Here is a 24,311-nt window from a genome sequence, read left to right as displayed (position 1 = left end):
AGAACATGATGAGCAAGTGTCAGTTGATAGCACTGTCCACTACACCTTCCATCTCTTTGTTGATGGTTGAGAGTAGGCTGATGGGCAGTAATTGGCCACATTGGATTTGTCCTGCTTTTTGTAAACTGGACATATTTGAACAATTTTCTGCTTTGCTGGGTAGATGCCAGTGTTGTAACTGTACTGGAATAGCTTGGCTACAGTTGTGACTAGTTCTGGAGCATAAGTCATACATACGAACATACAAATTAGGAGCAGGCATAGGCCACTCAGCCCTTCGAGCTTGCTCCGTCATTCAATAAGATCATGACTGATCTGAATGTAACCTCAACCCCACATTCCTGTCTACCCTGAAAACCTTTTACCCTCTTGCCTTCAGCACTACAACCAGGATGTTGTCGGGGCCCAGCCTTTGCTGTATACAGTATGGACAGCTGTTTCTTGATATCACTTGGGATGAATCAAATTGGTTGAAGACTAGCTGGCATAATGGTGGTGACCTCAGGAAGAGGAAAAATGGATCATCAGTCAGTACTCTAGGCTGATAATGATTGCAAAACTTCAGCCTTGTCTTTTGCACTCACATGCTGGATTCCAGTAATTATTGAAGATGGGGAAGTTTGTGGAGTCTCCTCCTATGGTTAATTATTTAATTATCCATAGCCATTCAGGACTTGGCGTGGCAGAGCTTTGATCTGACTCATTGATGGTGGGATTGCTTGACTCTGTCTATACCATGATAAAAGCAAAAAACTGCGAATGCTGGAAATCCAAAACAAAAACAAAAATACCTGGAAAAACTCAGCAGGTCTAAACAGAACAGTTCTGTTGAAGGGTCATTCGGACTCGAAACGTTAACTGTGCTCCTCACCGCAGATGCTGCCCGACCTGCTGAGTTTTTCCAGTTATTTTTGTTTGTGTTCTGTCTATACCATGTTGCTTTTGCTTTTTTGTATGCATGTACTCCTGGCATGCACTTCTCACGGAAGCAGTATTCGTCCCCTGGTTTAATGGCAATAGTAGCGTGAGGGCTATGCTGGGCCATGAGGCTGCAGATTGCAGTGGTCTATAACTCTGCTGCTAGCCCACTGTGCCTCATGGATGCCCAGTTATGCCCTGCTTGATCTGTTCTAAATCTGTCCCATTTAGGACAAAGGGTAGTGCCACACAACACGATGGAGGGTGCCCTCTGTGTGAAGACAGTAGTTTGATGTCTTAAGGACAATGCAGTGCCACGCCTACCAATACTGCATCTACAACAGGTTGATTGGTGACAACAAAGTCAAGTATGCTTTCCCCTTGTGTTAGCTCTGTCGCCGCCTGCCAGTCTGGCAGATATGTCCTTCAGAACTCTGCCAGCTCAGTCAGTACTGCTGTTACCTAAACCATTCTTGGTGATGACCATTGATGTCCCCTACCCAGAGTATATTGTGTGCCCTTGTTGTCCTTTATGCTACTTCCAAGTGGTGTTTAACATGAAGGAGCACTGATTCATGAGTTGATAGAGGGTAGTAGCTGGTAATCAGCAGAAGGTTTACTTACACATGTTTGACTGCTGCCATGAGTTTAAAAGTGTGTTAGTGAGGGATATATTATGGACAGGGCATTTGATTTGGTTCCTGTTAAGAGGAAGTCTCTATAATACATATTTAGAGAAGACCAAGTTAAATTTATAACATTGCATGTTTTCATGGAAATATTAGTCCCAGAAGTAAATGGAAAACCTTTTTTCTTTCATAATTTGATATGTTTTTTGATTTTGAGGTGTAATCATACAGTGTACAACCATTTTCCTCTACTTAAGATTCAACTTCAAAGAAAAAGACATGGCTTCAAATTAATTGTGACAAAGTTTCTGCAATTTCAACATAAAAACAAAAGATATGGTCCTGAAATGATTTTTATTTAGGGTATGCTATGTTTTCTGAAAAATAAACCTAATAACATTTCTCAATGTACAGATGCGGAGAGTCCTCTTGGCAAAAGAAATGAAGCTAAACTGCCAAATACATGTGAAGAAAATAACAGCTCACAGAATTCTAGTGGTATGTATGATGCATGAAATAAATCTGTAGCACGACTCTTCAAGAGATACATCATTAAAGGCCACAGAATCTGTACAGTTGAGTTATTGAATGTCTAACTTTTTTCTAAAAAAAAAAATTTTATCTATTTTAACTGCCGCATAATGTGTAACTATTAAATCATGGATGCAATGACTGGAAATTTCAGTTCACCAACATGTCCATATTGGTGGGAATAGTGCATGCCGATACCAGAAAGTCACAAGTTCTTCAATTCCTTGTTTTTTACATGACTAGCATTGCTTGTGAAATTCAGGGCCTGTTTCTCATCTGGCTGTACACTAAAGAATCGAAGGTGCAAGAATGTTATTAGCAATGCCGATGGTTTCATCATCCAGGAATTTTGAGGTCTGAAATCTCTCCCCATGGTGTGGACAAAAAGGCAATCATTTAAATGGAAGCTGAAGTGTTTAAATGAGAGTCACCTTTGTTACATGAGGTGAGTTGCAGTGTAGGCAGGAATTTGCACTTGATAGTCAAAAAATACAGATCTCTCAAATTAAGAATAATCATTCAGTAAGTGCAGTAATTTAATACTCAGCATAATTTTACCCTTTTTTTGCAAAATTTTTAAACTTAGTATTTAAATTCTTTCACTCTTCTCTGGGATCACTCCCAAAATGTAATACCAGTTAAAGCATTGGCTTTAAACCCCCTTTTACCCCTCTGGTAATGGAGAGCCTGGAGTCAATACTAATTTAGCACAAGTGTTGCTCGAAGATTTTGTGACTTTCACTGTGGCAGATCCACCATGTCAGTACCTCCACCATGAAAACTGTCATCACATTGCCATTCCAAAAAGAAATAAAAACTGGACTTGTAGATCCATTACTCTAAATAGTTTCCAGTAGCTTTTGTTCCATTTTAAGGTTACAGGTTTGTATTCTGAGAGCTTGTTCAATAAGCTACCCAAAAGGGACAGTATAATAGCTGTGTTCACATTTATTGTGATGTTTTTAGAAGTATAGGCATATATTAGCCTATAAGAGTATAACTAGAAAAGCTTACTTGCATTACAGAACTCATCTTGCAAATATAGCATTACTACAAGTATAACTTGTTTTTCTTAGGTTCTGACTGCATATTGCATTATAAATGCTTCTAAAGTAAATGCACTTATCTCTTTAAAATGTTTTCCAGGAGGTACCAGTGTGCAGAAGTCAGGTCTGTCTTCTGTCAAAAGTAAGTTGGAGTTGATGTTTGTGACAGTCAATCTTTGCTTTAACTTTTAATGCAAGCTTTTATTTAAAACAAAAGCAAAATGTATACTTATAAAATAAATAAATTTTTTTTTACAAAAACTGTTAATGAAAATGCTTGAACACAGCTTCTGTAATATTAATTTTGTTCTGAAAATTGCAAATGAGGTATGATTTGTTTAATATTTGCAGATGGCTCCACATGTCAGAGCTGTGGAAATGAACATAAGCACTGCACCTGTTTAAGACAACATGCACATAATAGCAGAGCAAGAGGTAAGTATTTACTGCGCACAGAATGATAAAAATGCAAATGTTTAACAACTAAACTCTCTTCTTCACACCTCAATTGTTCAGTGCAACAGTGAACATTTGTTTATTTGCGCTGTATGTTTATGTTTAATCATGGTAAATCATTATCTTATAGGACTTGTCTTCACCTAGATATCCTTTAGATACTAAAGAATGGGCTAAACCGCCAAGACATGAAAGTCATGGACATTACTGATGATTCATTGTGACTCATATTGCTAGCATTAATGTGGTATAAGGCTGCAGTTGTATACTAATTGCTGCAATGATATCATTGTGATTTCCTTAAAAATTTGATTCATGATACTGGTATGTAGTTGCCCCTCTGTTACTGGAAGTGATATCCTGCTTTAATGTATGAAAAGACAGATTAACATTTTGAGAGGAGATCTTTTGTTTCAATAGCTACCACCAAAGCCATTAAGCTGTCTTTTCAGATGTGAAAGCAATATAAACACCTTTGCTTTTTATTGACTAAGATGCAACTGCACATCAGAATTTACATTAATTTGTGTTCTTTGGGATACTTGCTCAGCTCTTTTCCTCCAAAGTGTAAAATTAATATTAGAAATCTGGAAACTTTATCATATGTTCAGGAAATCCGTGAACTGGCTGCAAAAGTGCTTTTTAACCTGAAATGAAGCTCTTACTGATTTTGCAACACAATGGATACCATGCCAGAGGGGCAAATCCAATATATTTTGCAGGAATTATAAAGATAAATGCTTGGAGTTAATGTGTTTAACTGTTTTTAGCTTACCCCCTCCCCCTGTGAAAGTCAGGCAGCATGCATTTGCTTGACTTGACTTTGGCTATAACGCTGCTTTTGCAGGTTTGGTTTGTATGTGCTGGATGATGGCCTTTAATGTGGCACTTGTTCCCAACCCGGGGCAGGAAGGTGTAAAATGATGCAAACTTTAAAGGCTTCAGCAATATAAAACTAAACTATTAATTTGTTGAGTTGTTAGAAACAGCAACTAAATGGCCCAGTCCACTCAGTGCAGCCCTGCCTGAGATAAACACGATTTGTTGGTTGTCACTTTTCAGATTTCCCAATCTTGTATATAGTGCTGCAAAACCTGTTACCCAGGTTCGTGGGTAGTCTTCAGGTCATTTGTTCGCTGAGCAGCATGATCAAGATGATGATACAGGGATGTTATGATGTCACTTCCAGCCCTATCCTTTTAGCAACAGGAAAGGCGTGTTAAGTGGAAATGCGATTGAAACTTACATTACAAATTTCCACCCTCCTTTCCTGTGTCCAGCAATCCAGAACATTGGGCAGGGAAATTGCTTGACACAGGTTAAAAAATGGCTGGATTGTAAAAAGCACTCTGACTGAATCATTCTTGTTGATTCAGTCTGACCAAATTTACATTGTATAGTAAGTTATATTAATGAGAAGTTATCATTTGAAACTATCATCTCATCAGTATTTATTTGTATGTTTCACCCTGAAAAAAACTTAAGCTGCTGTTTGAATCAATTTGTCCAAAATAATGTTACTTCCAACAGATGTTGAATAACCAAAAATATAGCGCCAAAAAAGACCATGTCATGATTCCTTTCATTAACTTAAGTGTCTCAGGGATGCAATTTCTAGTGTGCCAACTTGCTGTTTTTAATAGAACAGTAAGACACTGGTTCACAGCTGATATTCCTGATATGCTACTGTTCTGCTCTGAGTCTCAGGAGGTGCTGGGCAAAAGCGCCCCTTCAGCAGGAGAAAGCAGAATGAGTCCTCCCAAATAACACTTGCACATTTCCTGCTAATCACCTACAAACAACACTAGCTGTGATCTATCTGCCTTCACGCTGTAAAGAATGGATGTCACAGAAGGTAATATAGAGTAAAGGTGGTTAAAAAGAGCATCAGGCTATCAGTTAAATATAATATTCCCTTAAAATCAAAGTAATTTCATTAAGTGTCTGAGTAAAACTTTAGGTGGCTAAATCTCACTTATCTATTACGAAGGATTAGGATTAAGTCAATGCCAGAGAATTGTGCATTAAACGAACCAGAACTTCTCCACAGAGCAACCCAAACATAACACAATTTCTCTTTTTGTTCAGTTGTAACATATTAGAAAATGTAATATAAATAATGAATTTGTAAGATCATAAAGGGAGAATATTGATGGCATCCTATTCTTGAAATTGAAGAATTGCATTTGTTTTTAACTAAATTGTACAAGTGCATCTGTTTTGTATTAAAATTCCAATTGCTTCTTAAGATTTTAACTAGATGCTACATGTATTTTTGAGATCTCTGAGATGCTGTGGCCAAACAGTGCAATGTTTATTGCAGATTTGAATATTGCATGATAGGGTGTGGTTTTTCAATACCAGATTTGGTTTGTCAGTGTAGGCATTTTTATTAAAGAAATCTTCCATCTGGTTTTCATATTCAGTTTTTAATTTTATCTTTTATTTCCTTTCATCTCCATCCATATTAGTTCATCCATGCTGCTTTAGAAGGGGATGTCATCATTTATGTGAGCTCATGAGCATGATTTAAGGGAAACTTGCCTTGGAGGATCTATTTAAGAACTGGTGAATTTTGCCCATAGGAAAAACCAATGTAATGGTCACAGTTAAAATTTGAATTTGGTATTTTTGTATGGGAGCACAATACTCCATTGTTGCATTGTCTTTATCGTTTCTGATTTTTATCTTTTCTGTTCCATTTAAGAGCAATACACCTGTGGGGCATGTGGAATTCAGTTCCAGTTTTATAACAATCTAATAGAGCACATGCATTCCCACACAGGTAAGGGTATTTTTTTCCCTAACAGTTATGTTGGTTCACTTGGGTATTAAACACTCCTCACTACAAATAAATTCAATTTATTGTACTTGTATAGGAATTTGATTGTATGCTGAGAATGTAAAGCCTTACAAAATACAGGCATCTTTTAAGTTATGGTTCTTTAACATATATTGCTATAAAAAGTTGTATTTTTTAAATGCCTGGTTTCACTTAAATTATAAAAAGTATGCAAAATAAAGGTCTACTTTTAAATTTAGAAGTAAAGTAGTAGTTGTTGAGGGTTCATAGTTTCCATTTATTTTGTGTTGAAAGCAGGCATCATATTTCAGCTATTAATGGTATTTTACAAATGAGGATAGAATAAGCATTTTGAATACAATGAATTATTTCTACAAAAACACAATTACACAAGGGTTTTGCTGAAAATACAGATGAGCTTCGAAGCTCTTGGTCTTGCACTCATCAGGACAGATGCGAGAATGCCATATGTCAAAGGAAACAACTCATGCTGCTTGAGAAAAGAGTGCTGATTGGTAGAGGTGTTGCCATGGAAAATGCACCAGGGAACAGTTATTCCCCCATGCTTTTGTTTAATTCAGAAAAGGCATGATGGTTGGATATATTCTTTCTGTTTAGCTTCTAGCTTCAGGGTAGCTTCTAGCAAACGTAAGTAGGCTAAGTTGCGAGCCCGATTGATGATCTTAGTGTAAATTTTAGTGCACTTGGGACAGAACAACAAGTTGCTGTCCAATTACGGAATCACATGTAACGTTAGACATTATGTTCAGAGTAGCAGGCATGGGTTGGTTGAGTAGTCAGTACTGTGCCTATTGCAAACAGCCAAAAGCACGTGCTGTTTGATACCATTCGCGAGTCGTTGGGACGTACAGCTGCGTACCTGGCATTGCACTGGCACCAATGTAAGATTATTAGTCGGGCTCGCGCTGTGGCTGGCTTACGCTTGCTAGATGCTGCATATATTCATCCGCAGGGACTTGTTCCTTGCAGGCAAGAAGAACATGCATTCTCCATGGCAATATCTTCACCAATCAGAATTGTCTTGCCAACCAATTGGCACCCTTTCTCGTGCAGTATAAATTGTTGCTCCCTTTCAAATTTGGCTTTCTTGTATCTGTCCTGATGATTCCTGTGACAGCATGCCTCTTTATTTCAGCAATACTCAAGTTCTGCATAATTAAGTGACTATTATTAAAAAAGAAATTAAATGATATCATATCAACACATCAAATCATAATATATACTAAATGCAGTTGAATCATACCAAGACATAATTAGCTATTGTAAGGATTACATTTAAAAATGTGCATAAGTGTATTTTCTTAGCTGCACAGTGGGTGAGGTATTCCAGGATATATATGCATTGGGAATTATCAGCAAACCATTGTGCCACTTTTCATAATCCTCTTCATTTTGATAGAACATCCTTGGTTGTATTGGTTGATGTAAGCAGTGTATAAAGTAAATCGAGATAGATCACTGTACAAGCAGGGGCACTTGCCTTGTTTGCCACAAGTTAATGCATCTTTTAGTCAAAACTCTCATGGGAAACCACACTCAGCTAAGGCTAGTGAGATTCAGGTATGATTTGCTAACAAACTTTGCTTTATTTGACATTCTGATCATGTGATACTTAGGAGCATTTGGTTCCTGTCATAAGTTCTATCCAAGTTTCATTTGAGTCAAGAAATCATATCATCTAATTTTTATCCACACCCTAAGTAATTGAATCACCCTTGGAGCAGCAACCTTTTCTTTTGAAATATACTAATCCTAGCAGTTCTATATGGACAAGAATGCCAAGCTGCTTTTCAACCCTGATCAATTTGGCCCTTGAAGTCTAGCAACATACGCCTGTATCCTAAATTGGAACATCAAGATGTGTTAAGGTCATTATTTTGAGAGAAATGCAAATTTGTGTGAGCACCCATTTAAGAGCTCTGTATGACCCCTGAGGTTTCATGCTACACATCTATGTGGCACTTTAATCCTCAAGTTTGGATATTGATCTAGGTACTTGATAAATATTTCACAAAAAAAACAACTACCAGGTGTTTTGTTAAATATATATTACAGTGATACCATTTAGTTGTCAGAAAACTAAAGGCCATTCCAAGCTTAATGAACGTTCTGAAACAGGTGTCCATAGGGAATGCATGCAACATAGTTACAAGAAGCAATCTACCAGCCTTCAGCAAATATATTTTTAGACCTGCGCAGGTCTGTCTTACATTCATCAACTTCCTTCCTCCAGTCCTGATAGCTACTTGTTCACCTCGTGTACAGAGGATACAGTCTCTTTGTCAAAGATTGCATTTTTCTATTCATTCATGGGACACGAGTGTCGCTGGCAAGGCTCAAATTGCCCTTGAGAAGGTACGGTGAGCTTTGAGGTTTCTTTGTTCTTCCCAGGGACATTTTCCACACCATGACCCATGGATGCAAAGGTGGGGGATTACCTAACTAACGTAGTACCAGAACTAACCGGGTGCGATGGCACCACTGCATGGCATGACAAAATATCTTGAAAGGAACTGATACTTTTTTTTTTGCCTTGCCTTATTCCCCTACTTTCCTCTCTTCCGCCTCAACCAATATGGCTCAGTGGTGGTCAGACTCCAGTTGTGTGGGGAATTTGTTCTGGACAACTGAGCATTCTGTAAGGTTGCTAATCCTCTTTTTCATTCTACTTCGTCTTGTAATCCACATGACTTCTTTTATTCTAGCTGATAATGAAAACAGCTTAGCGATTAAACAAGTACAGACACCTCGCACTGCTGCTGCCACTACGTCTACTTCTACTTCTGCTACTGCTACTACTACTACAGCCGTTGCTGCTGCTTCTCCAGAGAAGAAGAATGCACATCGCCAGAGCAACTGCACAAATGATGGTATGTACTATATTGAAGTGCTGGGAAAATGTGGGAAAAAGATGCTTTGAGTTTCTAACATTATTGTCTAACATTATTCTAACATATTGATGTCGCCTGAGCTTAGATCTGAGTTTCTTTTTCCAATTTTAATTCTTATCAAAACAAAAGAACAAAAGTGTTGAATAATGCCACACTAGGAAATGGGTTTGTTATAGTGTTTAGTTTCACAGCTTTTCATGTGAACAGAAGTAGTAAGTGTCTATTTTGCACAAGTCTCAGGGCAGGGTTAATACAGGGACTCAAACATTGAAAAGGTAAATGATTTAAAATTCACATACGTGCTCACCTCACTATGTGAAAGCTAAATGAGAAATTATATGGGAATGACTGAAATAATTTTTCTGAGAAAGCAATTTGAGGGCGTGTTCATTTTCTTTAAAGAGCCTGCTTAATTAATAAAGTGCAGTGAACTTAAAGTAACATAACTAAATCATATGTTTTCTGCTTAGTCTAATTTGTATGTTTGATTTGATTTCTGATTTTTTTCGAATTTGTCCCAAAAAAATGTATTCCACAATCAAATGAGCCAAAGCAACCAATACTATTTTTAGTTGAAGTATTGCGTGCCACGTATACTTGTGTATGAGATGCCCTGCATATAAGATGCCGACCCTGACTTATACCCTATCCTTCACCTTCTACCTAAAAACCAAGCAGAAAAATCTTCCACGGTAAGAGGTTCAGCATAATGCAGTACTGAAACTTAACAAAACTTTATTCATGTCAAATTTTAGTTAGGACATTTTTTGCGAATGGCACAGTTAAGTTGGTATATCTGATGTTCAACTCAATGTGTACGGGTTGAAAACAGTACTGGATGCCTAGTTGTGAGTGATCTGACAAAGTATTAGTGTAGTTTGCATTTTCTTTTTTTTAAATACAGAACATCAAGTAATTATCAGTCTATATAACTCAAGTTATTCCCCTGACTAAACAAGAATGTGATAATAACATTTATCATTCTTCAACTGATGCTAAAAGAAAATTAATGGTAACAAAGTAAGAAAAAAAAATTGCACAAACAATATAAAGTTTATTCAGCTTTGAAAAACATCTTGTAACTAATTTGGACAGATATGATATTAAAGGAGTTTGGGAGAGGAACTGTCTGCAATCAACTTTGAATTGGTCTTCAAGGCTCAGGGACTTCCTCAGTGGCTATTAATTGAGTGTTTTGCGATGGACTTTGCTTGCTGACTGTGTTACTTGAGATACGGCAGTTACTAAATTCTGTCTTTTCAGTGAAAATCTTAAATTTTTGTTCTCTTAAGGTGAACAGCTCCCTAAGCCATGTTGTCCGGTAAAATCTCCATGTCTTTTTTTTTAAATCCAGTTGGATGCTTCAAACAGAATTCAAATTTTCTGTGATTTGAGGGGCCACCTTATTGATCACAGTTGCTTTCTGGATCCCAGTAAATTGAATCCTTTAATTTTAACTGGTGTATATGTACTGTGCTGTTGATATCAGCTCTGTATTACTCTCCACAAAGATTATCTGAATATTGCCTGCACAATCCCCCTGCCTCCCGTCTAACCACCCCCACCCATTCCCCCATTGAAATGTTTGAACAGCTTATATGCAAGTATACATGATAGCATTTTTGTTAACTTGTTGAAATAGGCAAGGTAGATGATTAAAAGAAGCTGTATGACATGCAGCTGTGGGAGCCTCATGTAGCTATAAGAAAGCATCTTTATAATTGTGAATTGCAGTTTTTTGCATAATGATTTATTTTTATTTTCAGTGAATAGCTCAGTCCTTGAAAAAGAACGCCAACTAATTGCTGAAAAGTTGCTCAGAGTGATGTGTTCTGATCTGAATGCACTGACTGTGATAAATGGAAAAGACTTTGTCAAACTTGCGCAGACACTTGTTGATGTTGGGGCCCGTTATGGATCCTTTCCTGTAGCTGACGTCCTTGGGGACATGAATACACTTGCTCTGAAACATCTGCCCAGAATGTACAACCAGGTGAAGGTAAAAGTCACGTGTGCACTTGGAAGCAATGCATGCTGGGGAATAGGTGTCACCTGTCATTGTCAGAATGTTGGCTCGGAGTCATACTACATTCTAACAGCACATCAGGTAGAGGGATTGCAAATGAAGAGGTATGTCCTAGGCATTAAAGAAGTAGATGGCAAAGAAACTGGTGAGCAGGTTCACCAGTGGGTTTTGAATGTACTTTCAGAATTTGTCATGTCAGAGATGCGAACAATTTACGTCACGGATAGCAAAGTCAGTTCAGCCACACTGTTGAAAGCTGGAATGTGTCTACGATGTTCAGCTTGTGCATTAAACTCAACAGTAAGGAGTGTACTTAATGAAAGGACATTACAGGCACAAAACATGCCAGAAGTTACTGAACTTGTGAGTAATTGTATACAGTTAATGAGCTCGCTGGAGCACGGTGCCGTCACTCCGGAGTTATCCAGCCTTCTTGAAGGGCAGCAGGTCCCTTGTTGCTGGAATTCTGTTGCAGATTCTCTCCTCCTTGTACATGAGAAGTATGAGCAGTTACGAGAATTAATCAGTGGAAGGAAGGAACTCAAGCACCTCCAAAATTGCAATAAAAGTTTGTTGAGCAACCTTACAGCCATTTTGGCTCCAGTAAAGCAGGCTGTAATAGAACTGAGTTGTGAAAACAAACCAACATTACAGCTTGTGCTCCCAACCTATGTAAAGTTAGAGAAACTTTTCACTTCCAAAGCTAATGATGCTGGCACTGTAAGCAAACTGTGCCACCTTTTTCTGGAGTCTTTAAAGGAGAACTTTAAAGTGGAGACTGCCCACAAAGTAGCAATGGTCCTTGACCCACATCTGAAGCATCTGAGGTCAGTGCCACACTACCAACAAGAGGAAGTAATCAATAGAGTTTGTGAAATGATCTCGGACATTGGACAGTCTCGTGAAGATGCCATTGAGTTTGAACCTGCAAGAAAGAAAATGTGTGGGATTAATGAAAACCTGAAAACATCACCAAAGAAAGAGGTGAACCAGGATGATCGAAAAGATGAAGTATTTCAATATTTAAAGGAACCTGTGCCCAATAAAACTGTAGATCTGTTCAGTTACTGGTCGAATGCCACTCAAAAGCATCCTAAGTTAGCCAAACTTGCCTTTTGGCTTTTGGCTGTACCAGCTGTTGGTGCAAGAAGTGACTGTATGAATAATTTTGGTGACACATTTTCAGGAAAGCAAAAAGGGCAGCTGACACCTGAGGTGGTGAACAAACTAATGTTTTTGAGATCAAACTTGCAATAGCTGCCTCTCTGTCTGACACATTGGTGCTCTAAAGCAGAACTAAACCCAGGTGGTGAAGTCAGTTTTATTACATAACTTTTTCTTACTGTGATAATTTTTGTCTTATTTCTGTGGTCAGGCCACGCTGTATTTGTTAAGACGTTATGGATGAGCTGTCCCTGTTGGCTTACTGAGTTTATTCAGTGAGTGGCTGGACCATGCAGACCAGGAATGGCCCAGATTTGATCCCTTGTCTGTGCTGAAGTAATGAGAGAATGAGCTGTAACTGCTTTTTGGGCCATGTTACTATTAATCTAAATAAGTAGTTAGAGCAAACTGATCATAAACATGTTTTCCTGAACAAAGGATTTAAGTTTATTGGTTGCATAATTTGCAACAAATTGGTTAAATTTACATTTTAATTGAAGCCATCATGCTAAGATTGGAGCATGCATTAAGTTACGGGAAATCTGTGGCTTGTCCATTTTGTGCTTCCAGCAACCACCAGGGTCAAATCTGTGTGATCTCTGTCTTTGTTACTGTTGTCTCTGACTATACCCTGTTTATATGTACCAAATGCGCAAAGAAGAAAATAGTTCCGATCATAACTGTTAAAAATATAACCGATAATGAGAGACAAGAAAATTGATTCCCAGCCAAAGTTTGAGTCCTCCATGGTTCTACACTCAGCCTGTGCTCTCCTGGCTTTGTATTTTGACCATTTTTAATATCGGCAGTTGTCTAAAATTACAATGTATGCAGATGGTGCTGTTGTATATTACTTGTCAAAATCAGTGGAGCTATTATCTTCTACATGAGATATGTCAGCTGTTTCAAAAGTGGTTATCTGACAGTCATTTATATAATTAAAATGTCATGTTCTCTGAATAGAAAGTTCCCAGACTATGAAATTTGATGTCCAAATTAGTGGAACTTGATTTAAATAGTATTAAATATTTATCTAGATGAAACTAGATGAAAGTCTGACTTTCAGATATCTGCTAAATGTTTTGAAGAAAAAGATTGCACCAAAGTAGCTCCTTCGAGAGACATGTGAGGGACATTGGAAAAATACTGAACACTTGTTTCATTTTAACTGGTTTTATTTTAAACTAACAAAGCCATATACTCAAAAACCAAATATTAACATACAACAATCCAAAAATACATAGTGTAACAGTACTGTAACAAAAGTGACTTAAAACCTTGAACATGAAACACAACAACCGACCAAAAAAAAAGCACATGAGCAACTCGTGACCCCAACCTGATTTTTGAGCAATGCACCTGACTCTTGAATCTAGGTAGAAGGTAGTATCAAAACCAATGCAAACTAACAGATGGACCAGCATACATTCACCGTAGATTGGTATGTCTTTACTAAATCCAATATAAATGAAAAAATTACAATGACGTTCCTTAATTTACCACAGTGGTTTTGAGCCACCCACACACCCCCACCCAAGGAGATACTAAGAGCCCTTAATAAGTCTGTCTTACACCAAGGCTATTCATCCTCTCATTGACACTTGGTCCTTCTCCTTCCAATGCTGCATTACAACTCTTGTAAAGATTTGTGTAAGCTGCTGTTATCCTGACAAAAGGAATCTTTTAATATTAACAATATTACCCAGTAGGAGAGTGCCATTGTACCTAGAAGTCTCCATTTGACAATGTCTGTATTATTCAAAAGTACTTTCTAATAACTCTTTGAACCTCAGATATTCTACCAAATATGGGAGAACGTACCCACTGACTAATTACATTCATGATGAAAGTATTTGGTCATTTACCCAGTTGTTCAAAGTCTGATGTCCCATAGATTTTATGAATAACTTTGAACTGTATTCATAATACTTGGATCTATCTATTACAAATATACGGTCTGACATTTAGTGTATTCCTCGTATGAAATTTGTACAACAAAATCCTTTATCCAAATTGTCCTATGATCTCTTGCTGTCACACAAATTGTGTCAGACTTTTTCAAAGCATAGAGAGATGCAAATATTTTACTATTTAGGATATGTAAAGTTCAGATCTTAAATGCAAGGGCGCTGTGTAGTCACATTAGAACTCTATGAATAGGAAGTGATATTTAAGCTGGATATGTTCACAAGAGCACCACTTACTTTGAATAAATTGTTATTAATCCTGTGCAGCCTAATCTTTAAAATAGCCAGGCTTCTTGTTGATCTGTATATATGAATTAAACTAGAATGGTGACATATTGGACTGAAATTAATTGTTTTGTTTAAGCATTTTCACAAAATGAAATATCTCCCACTTTTCCCTTAGAACCAATTGAATCTAAAACCAATAGTCATGATGGCACAGGAGGAGGCCATTTGGCCAATCAAGTCCATGCTGGTTCTCTGTCGAGACATCCAGTCAGTCCCACTTCCCTGCTCTATCCATATAGCCCTGCAAGTTTATTTTCTTCAAGTACCCATCCAATTTCCTTTTGAAATTATTGTCTCAGCTTCCACCACCCTCAAAGTTCCAGGTCTCAAAACCTTAAATCTGTGTCCTCTCATCCTTGTGTGATCTGCTAATGGGAACACCTTATCTTTGTCCAAACCTGTCATCATCTTGTACATCTCTATCAAATCTCCCCACAATCTCCTTTTGCTCCAAGAAAAGCCTAGCTTCTCCAAGCTAACCTAATCTCTCACCCATGGAACCATTCTGCCTTGGGACTAAATTTTAGGGCATAGTTTCAAAGGCTCAAATTTAAGCTCCATTAATTATGATTTGCAAGGAAACTAATCAAAATACCACACTTACAAAGTCCTTTGGTAATAGCGTTTTCATACTTGAGCAGGGTCCACCTGCCTGCATATCAATAGACTCTTAAAAATTTATGAAATGTTTTGTTAATGGTGAAAATTAAAGACATTGATCAATGTTTGTAACCTAAGCAGTTTAAATACAATCAAATCCACCTCTTGTCATACCAAAATTACTAAGCATTCTGCATTTAAGATCCAGAGTAAGCATCTCAAATAGAAGAAGCCTTCATTTTTCAATCTGTTGGTGTTTCTGTATTGTCTTGCTCCAGTGCTGTTCAGAGGCCAGGAAGAACCTGTCTGATTGGGCTGATGTTTTCTATGCTATGAGAATATCAATTTAACAAAAACAATCAATTTCTACAGTGCTTTGCAGAGATACAATTGAATAATTAGCACATATCATGACCATTACATAATCTTGCATTAATAAAGACCCTCTGTTATAAGTAGAGTGTGGTCACAGAGTACGGCATACATGGGGTCACTTTAGTAGTGTATGAATAATGTGCAAGCTGAAAGCTTTGGTTGACATCTTCCATCCTGCCTTGGGTTGATCTGGTTGGTTCAGTAGCAGGGATGGAGGGCCCCACAAGCGTTTGAGGTGTTGGTTTGCTGGGATTGTGGTTCACACAGCTTGGTCTTTTCCAATTCCAGCCCTAGTCCTTGCAATGGCTGCTTGGATTGTCAAATGCCTTCCAAGTATATCTCATTTTTGCTGAGAAGTTTCAAATGTAAATCTACAGTTTTTAATAAGAAAAATCCCTAGTTTTACTGCCTGTTAGATAAAGTATATGTGCCACAAAAAAAGGTTTTTACTCATATTTTATTGCCTCCACTAGTGAACATAGAAGAATTCATCAGTTGCTCAATTTAAAAACTCCATTCTGTTTAATGTACAATTTTTAACAATTATAGTTCGAAGGCCCTTAACTCTCAAAGGCCTCATTAAGAGTCAACAGTTCCAGTAAGTATACCACTGGAGTCTATACAAGCTTCTGCAGCTCTCAGTCCATTTTTTTTTAGGAATCATCACAAGTTTTCTGCCGATGTGTTGTGATGCGTACTTTCATTTAGTCTCACTGCACACCTTTCCATTCAGGACTTCCATATTTTCTCTCCCAAACTGGAAAAAATTAATCAATTTTGGTTTCCAGTTTCCACCCTTCTCTCATCTTCACATGGTCTCCCTACAAATTTTCCCTTCCCTTGCCTTATTTCTCCATCTCCATTTCTGGGATTGGCTATCAACCAATATTCACATTAAGCCCACTGATACGCACAGCTACCTTGACTACACTTCCTCTCACCCGGCTTGTATGGACTCTGTTCCAATATCTTTTTCTCCATGTCCATTGCATCTCTTCTGATGATGCAACCTTCCATATTAGCGCTTCCAATATATTTTCCTTTTGCCTCAACTGAGGAATCCTACCCCCCTACCTGTGTCTATTTCATCTCTTGCACTTCACTCTCGCTTCCCCCTCCCTGCCAGAACCATGATAGGGTTCCCCTAGTCATTTTCTTCCACCTGCAACCACCTCCATGTTCAATGGATCATCCTCTGTCATTTTTGCCATTTCAAGTGTGATGCCACCATCAAATACACCTTCCTTTCTCTCCCCTTTCAGCATTCCGAAGGGATTGTGTTCTCATATCACCCTGGTCCACTTCTCAATCACCCCCTCCTCTTCCCAGAGCACATTTTCATGCGTGTAGGAGGTGCAATACCAGCCCTTTTACGTCCTCCCTTCTGAACATCCAAGGCCCCAAACACTCCTTCCATGTAAAGAAAAATTCATTTACTTGTACTTCTTTCAATTTAGTGTCCTGTATTCACTGCTCACAACGCAGTGCCTTCTACACTGGGGAGACCAGAAGCAGATTGGGTTGTCTGCATTGTGGAACACCCTCTGTTCAGTCACAAGCATGACCTTAAGCTTCCAGTCTCCTGTCGTTTAATTATCAACCTTTCTCTCATTCTGAGTTCCCTGTTTTCGGCCTCCTGCAGTGAGCCAATAAAGCTCAATGCAAGCTTGAAGAACAGCACCTCACCTTTTGATTAGGCACTTTACAGCCTCCTGGACTTGGCATGAAGTTAAACATTTTCAAATTAAATCCTCTGCCCCCATTTTGTTTCCTTTTGCTGGTTTTAGTTTATTTCTCATTTTTTCTCCTCTTTTGTTTTTGGACAGCAGCTTTTCATGATTCTTCCAATCACACCTTCCATAGATTTATCTTTTGTTTTTATACTTGTTGCATTACCACTCCCTTAGGCCTTGCCCACCATGAACCCATCTGTCATTTAATCACTGCCTTCTTTCCTGTCACAGATGTTCCCTTTTGTTCGTTCGTTCACTTTCCCCTGTTTCGCCTACTTAAAATCTATTACAGCTCTTAATTTTTCCCAGTTCTGGCTAAAGGCCCTTGACCTGAAATGTTAACTCTGTTTCTTTCTTCACAGGTGCTGCCAGACCTGCTAAGGATATCCAGAATTTGCTATTTTTATTACATTATTTTATGTTCATTGCCATTGCCTCTCTACTAAATTATTTATATTAACTTTATCTGTCAATTCTAATCTCAACGCTAAGATTTTATTTTTAAGATGAACAATATATCAGGTATCAGCTGGTTTCAGTTCACAGTGCTGGAGGTCAGAAGGTTATAAATTCAGGCTTTGCATATTCTGGGTTAATAGTTCAGTGTAGTACTGAGGTGATGTTGTATTGCCAAAGGTACCATCTTTCAGATGAAATGTTAGAACTGTGATCTCATCTGCTTTTTCTGCAAAAGATTTAGCAAAGCCAGTGATGAGTGATTATTTTAAACTGGTTACTAAGTTAGTATGGAAACAGTTTAGGATTTTTTTTTCTTTCAAGAATTGTTTGAACATGGATGGCTTTGCCATAGGGATTATTTTAAATGGACCTTTTTTTTTAGAAAGTGAGGATAAATGAGGTAGAGGAAGATATTGGGTTATGGGAAGAGCAGGGCAATGAAACAACAAAAATAAAACAGAAAAATGGCCTTCGGTGTTCTAAACCTGTATGGTTCTATATTACAGATATATCTTAAGCAGCAGCATCTAAAGTTTTGGACTGTTGGATTGCCAAGGAGGCACTATACAAAGTAGTCAGCCATTTTCAAAATTAAATTTTTTACAACATTTTCATTTTTAAAAGAAAACACTAACCGGTGCTATTGGGTTAAAATAAATAATCAAAGTATTTAACTTAACATTAGGGATTTAGAGACAACAGGTAAACATGCATTTTGTACCATATTTCTCCACCTTCAAGAATGCTATCCTGCATCTGAGATTCATTTGGTATCCAGGAATCCTATTCTGTGATATATCTAACTTTATTTTCACAAGTCTCCATTTCATCATTCTATGTATAAAGCTTTACACTGCTGTCATTTGGCAATATGGTACATGTTCTTAAATTATCAATATACTATAAATGCGCTTGTAACTTTTGCACCACATATTTTTCTAGTAACATTAATTGGCACTTGTAGTAGCCAGTGCTGCAGTTCAAATTGTTCTCCTAATTACAGCGTTCACAGTTAGGCTGCAACTTCAGCTCAGTTCAGCCAATGGGTGGAATAAATGTAATATAAAGTGGGTACAATTCTTCAGGCTTGTGAACATACTTTGGACAAGATGTTTTTAAAAAATTCTGTGTATTTTCATTGGAGACGCACATGCATAAATATGTTCTCTGTTCATTTGCATATAATTATATCTAAACTCTATAAAAATCTTGCTATCGCCATGCGAAAATTAGTTATAAACGAGGTTGCATGTCTATACTTGTTTGTCCCTCTAAAATTATTTGTGAATTGCCCTGCAAAAATATTTGAAAAATTAATGGATTGCTACAAGTCAAAGATTCCATTTTTAGATACAGATTATCTTCAAGTTTAGCTCAGTTTAGTTTACTAAAAGCCTCAGTTTAAATTTGTTTGAAGCTTGTAGAAGTAAGGGTTGCCACACCTGGACGTGTTTTTCATGAAGTGAGTTATTTTGGGCAAATTAATATATTTTTGTGATTTTTAAAAAGGTGGATTATCCACAAAAAATTACAGTAGCTGTAATTCTTATTCTTTTACTTTGTCTACCTGTTCAATGTTGCAGCCAACACCCCACAAGAGAAATAATGCATCTGCCCCATATGTGAAAGAACTTCAGCATGATGAGCCACGCAAAGCTTAATTATTTAAATGTCTTATGAAAAGTTTGTATGCCCTATCATTGGATATATATGGATTGTGCATTTTTGGTTAATATTGTTGGTCAATGCAGAAACCAATGAACTACCCTCATATTGGTATGATCAAGCATATTAATAGGAAGCTTTCTATAAAGCAGCTTATAGAACTAATTTATATTCATGCCCTTCCAACAATGGCTGAAAATGTTTTTTGAAGGAGATGCTAAATTTAGACTTTTTATCTCTTTAGTGAGTAATCTACCTGTCTCCTTTTTCAGTTCTCCTTAAAGTAACGTTTCTTGGATTGTGGTACTACTTGCTAAGAAAAAGGAGAAAGTAAGTAGCTAAACTGGCTGATTTTAGTACTGTTATTGAGGGGAAATTGTTCAGCCAAATCATGGATTTCCAGAGTAGAATGGGCTTAGTAAATAGCCAAATATTCCTAAATGTTTGTAACTAAGGATGATTGACCAATCATGCTTTCTTTCAAGACCAACACTACAAGTCTTGCCATATTCTGGCCTTAAACTTGAATTAGGGGTGAGTGTTAGGGCACATGTCTTGAGAGATCTATCCATCCCTATGAACTTTCAGGTATTGTACACTGAATGCTGAATTAAGTATTTCATGTACTCTGACCTAGGCATTGGTTTGAATTCTGAGTCATATGTAAAATTCCAGATATTTCATGCATTAGGTGATTGTTCGCTCCCTGCATCCAACTTTTATAGACCAATCATGTTGAAGGGTTTTTTTTTTACAGCAAAAGTGACCACTTCTAAGCTCTTTAATCTTTTCTGTCATAACCAATTTCGGTGGATGACGTTTAGGTGTGGAACATTTTTTCCTGTGACAAAGATCATGCCAGTTAAATCTATTCCTTCACAGAGATGGTCTGATTCCCCTTCTCAGCAGCAAAGATTAGCACGAAGCAAGATGGCTGTGCCTTATCTTAAGTTACAATGTGAACCTTGATTCATAGTCCTATATCTGCGCTAGTATTCCTGTTGTGGATGCTGGAAATTCAAAGCAAAAACAGAAACAGAAATACCTGGAAAAACTCAGCAGGTCTGGCAGCATCGGCGGAGGAGAGCACAGTTGATATTTCGAGTCCTCATGATCCTTCAACAGAGGGTCATGAGGACTCAAAATGTCAACTGTGCTCTCCTCCGCCGATGCTGCCAGACCTGCTGAGTTTTTCCAGGTATTTCTGTTCAAGTGTCTGGATGTACTATATCTGTTTAGATGATTTCATTGCAGCTTCCAACAGAAGGTATCTATGAATTCTTAGTAGAAGATATGGATGTATTCATGTATCTGTTTAGATGTACTAATTCCATCTTTTGTTATGCTACAACTGGCTTATATTTTTGCATATAGTTGGGATATAACCAGCTTTTTTCATACAAGCATAATTGTCTTGCCTTTGTGTAGCAGAATCATTAAATGGTTACAGCACTGGAGGAGGCCATTCTGCCCATTGTGTCTATGACAGCTCTTTGCAAGAACACCTCAACTAATCCGACACCCCTGTCCTTTGCCTGTAGCCCTGTGTTTTTTTCCCTCTTCAGGTGTTTATCCAATTCTAGTTTGAAAGCCACAATTGTATCTTCTTCCACTGCAATTTCAGGCAGTGCATTCCAGGTCATAACCACTCACATCTTGCTCTGAATGAATCATCCCATTACGGCTTTCTATATCTAGATCAACCATGGCCCTTTTGTAGGATTCTAGGAATTTCAGCACAGAGGTCCATCAGGTGATGCTATTTTCAACTTTGGACATGCCCTCAAGTCAATTTTCCCTGATCTTTTCCTCCAGAATTTTAATACTTAATTCTGTGGGTTTATTTAATCCTCTTTAAAGTTGTAATTGATTCATTATTTGTGACAATAATGCATACTATAAGAATGTATTACAAGAAAATATTTAATTACCTTTTTCTGCAGAAGCTTGTATGTCAAGTACCTTGGGACATTTATTATGTTAAAAACACCAGAAGAATGTATGTTGTTGAGTCTTTAACCCATATTTCCTAAATGGATCACCCAACACTTGAGTTCAAAGTATTTTGCCTGTTTTTTTTTAAAAAGCCATAAAATCATTCCATTCGAATAGGGCTACTACCATGGTCCTATATCTTGAGATGTACAAGGTCTTATTACCTGAGATTCATCATGGGGTGAAAGCCTCCTGGTATCTTAGGATGGTTTAGAGTACCTGGAGCAACAGCCTTTTTGGGAAGGCTCGTTAGGTAGCTGTTGATTTTATTAGCCTCTTTTTCAGTTTGGCAGTAAGCAGAGTAACACCCCTACTCAATGCAGGAAAATTGCCCAGCCCTGTTGAGGACCAAGTTGTTCATTTGAAGTCATTGTGCTTGCAGAGTAGGATTGAAACTAACCTATTTTCTCAAAAATTATGTAAGAATCCTTAATATGATGTGGGGGGATATGCAAAATGAATTTACTCGTGCCCAATGATGGTGCTCTTGTAGACCATGTGTATGGTTTTTTGCACATACTTGACAGCAGGAAGAAACAAAGCCCAGTTAAATGAGAAATCTTAAGATCTTGCCTTATTGCATTTGGCCTCTTATTGTAATACTGTGTGGTATTAGCATAGTAAAGGTCAGCGACATGCCTTTTGTAATACTCTGTGGTATAAGCATAGTAAAGCAGGTCAGCGACATGCCTTTTGGCCAAGAAAGAACTTGCTACAGCAGGTACAACTTTGAAAATTCTGTCCATACACAGAAGATTGATTCTTGGGAATCTTAAACTGTGTGGTTCATAAAAACTATCCAGCAGCATTTGTGTTCTGGTTTTTTAAGTTATTCAGCATTTGTTGTGCTGTTTAAAATGGATTGAGTGAAGGTGGTAGAATAAAGTCTCAAAATTTTGAAAATGCAAAAAAGTGATAACAGTCAGAGCAGAGCTGAGCCAGTATCATGGTGATGAGCTTATGGATATATTTCTCCATTAGAAAAGAAATTGGGACTATGTTTTTGGGTCATTCTAATGTAAATTCATAAAGGCAGGTGTGTGAATTGGCCCATCATAGAGCTGAGTGGGTTATATTGGCAGAGACCTGAAATGGGAGTTGCTAGAGTAAACAATAGAGCGGCATTATCACCAAAAAAAAAACCTCTTGGTGATACAATATACAAAAGCATGCTGAGTTTTACTTTTTAAATGCTCCAATGTTCCAGAAACCCCTAGTATTGCTGTATGATATTTCCAATACCTGTTGTTTAACCATTTCATATATATATATAATAGTTAAATTTCAAGTTTGTAGAGTGTACTCGAGACATGTCTCCTTTGTGCCATTCAGATAAAGGTACCATGTTTCCTGTACTTTCACAATGCCTAAGAACATAGTATGCAATTCAGTTTTGTATTTAAATATTTAAACTATTGTTACTTTAGGCATCAGATATTATTTAAAATTTAAGTAAAAATGAATTACATCAACTGTAGTCATGGCACCCAGATATATTTTTATATATATATATATATCTATATATATATAAAATATAATTCATCAAACAAATATATTTGTATTAGAGAACAGAATGCGCTACACTGGCCATTTCTACATTTTTAAAAAACTGCTGGTCTTGTGCATCATTCATTGAACAGCAATGCTAAGAACTTAATTTGCGATGAAAGGTAAAGAACATATATCAGGCATTCAGTATCAGAAATGAAAATCTAAAGCATAAGGTAATTTTGGCAAATGTGGCATTTGATTTGTGTCCGTGTCAGAAATTGGAACAATTTGTTAGGGTAATATTCTTTTGCTAGGCCTTTAGGTGTATATGTTTGATTTTGTTAAGACCTGTAACAATATTTCATTTAAAAAAAATAGTTGCTTTATGCATCTTCATATGACTGTTCTACAAAAATTGTGATCAGGTCTCTAAAACACTAGTTATAGTACCTGATGTGAGATTGGAGGGCAGCATTAGAGGTTTTCAAATAAGATCTAAGAAGGTGCCATTTCCAGTATTGTCAAAAATAATGCCTTGTTAAGCTATTTTTTGACAGCAGATCTCATCATCCAGGCTTGATGACTGTTGCCTTATTTTTATTACTTTTATCAGTCTGTTTGTGTAATATTCTAACAGTTTTTACAGTATTTTGTATCCTCTTTTGAGATATATCAGGTTTTATGTGATTATAAACGTTACCACATCCATAAATTGTTAATCCATTTGATTGTCTTCATTTGTTGCTTTCATTCATATTTTTTATTAAATTAACATTGGTATTATAAAAAGTTTACTTCTTACTGGTGATCATTTCAGCACTAGTCTAGATTTAGATCTGCATTTGAATACAAGTTGGTTTATGATGAAATGATAGTAATTGGGCATTATAGGTTTTTTTTATTAACGACGTATACAATTTTTAATCAATTCAAAGGTTACTTTCTTAAAGCATTTCAGAGACTGAAAACTCAGTATGTAATTTGGTCACAGTAAGAAATAGGTATAGTTTTATATACACGTATGGCATATTGTATATTCCTGAATCTAGCCTAGATAATTTATAGCTTTTATTGTCTTGGTCTGGCCAAAAAGCTCAAGAAGAGCTGTTGGTGATCAAGTTGCTTGTTAATATTTGATAGATCAACCAGTTTGTTCTAAAATAAAAGTTAAATGTATAATTTATAAGTTTTCACTAAAATGTTATGTAATAGCTTAACATGCTGATGCAGCTTGAGAGGGCTCCAACACTGCC

At 37.1% G+C, this 24,311-nt stretch overlaps 1 protein-coding gene across 10 annotated transcripts in view; it reads left to right on the top strand.

Moving 5' to 3' along the window:
• Positions 1-14,785, top strand: part of znf618 (zinc finger protein 618) — a 129,921-nt gene extending 115,136 nt beyond the window's left edge. For 9 of the 10 annotated variants that reach the window (XM_041193331.1, XM_041193333.1, XM_041193325.1 and 6 more), the window contains 6 exons: positions 1,962-2,045; positions 3,225-3,266; positions 3,476-3,559; positions 6,288-6,365; positions 9,110-9,274; positions 11,062-14,785. In XM_041193331.1, coding sequence (XP_041049265.1) covers positions 1,962-2,045; positions 3,225-3,266; positions 3,476-3,559; positions 6,288-6,365; positions 9,110-9,274; positions 11,062-12,578 — 1,970 coding nt within the window. In that variant the 3' untranslated portion in view covers positions 12,579-14,785. The remainder of the gene's footprint in view (positions 1-1,961; positions 2,046-3,224; positions 3,267-3,475; positions 3,560-6,287; positions 6,366-9,109; positions 9,275-11,061) is intronic. The other variant, XM_041193327.1, reaches the window with a different exon arrangement.
• The last annotated feature ends 9,526 nt before the right edge of the window (positions 14,786-24,311 follow it).

Source organism: Carcharodon carcharias, chromosome 8 (assembly GCF_017639515.1).
Source record: "Carcharodon carcharias isolate sCarCar2 chromosome 8, sCarCar2.pri, whole genome shotgun sequence".
Classification (NCBI taxonomy): Eukaryota; Metazoa; Chordata; class Chondrichthyes; order Lamniformes; family Lamnidae; genus Carcharodon; species Carcharodon carcharias.
Note: the sequence above shows the minus strand (reverse complement) of the source record. Positions and strands in the feature narration are given on the sequence as shown.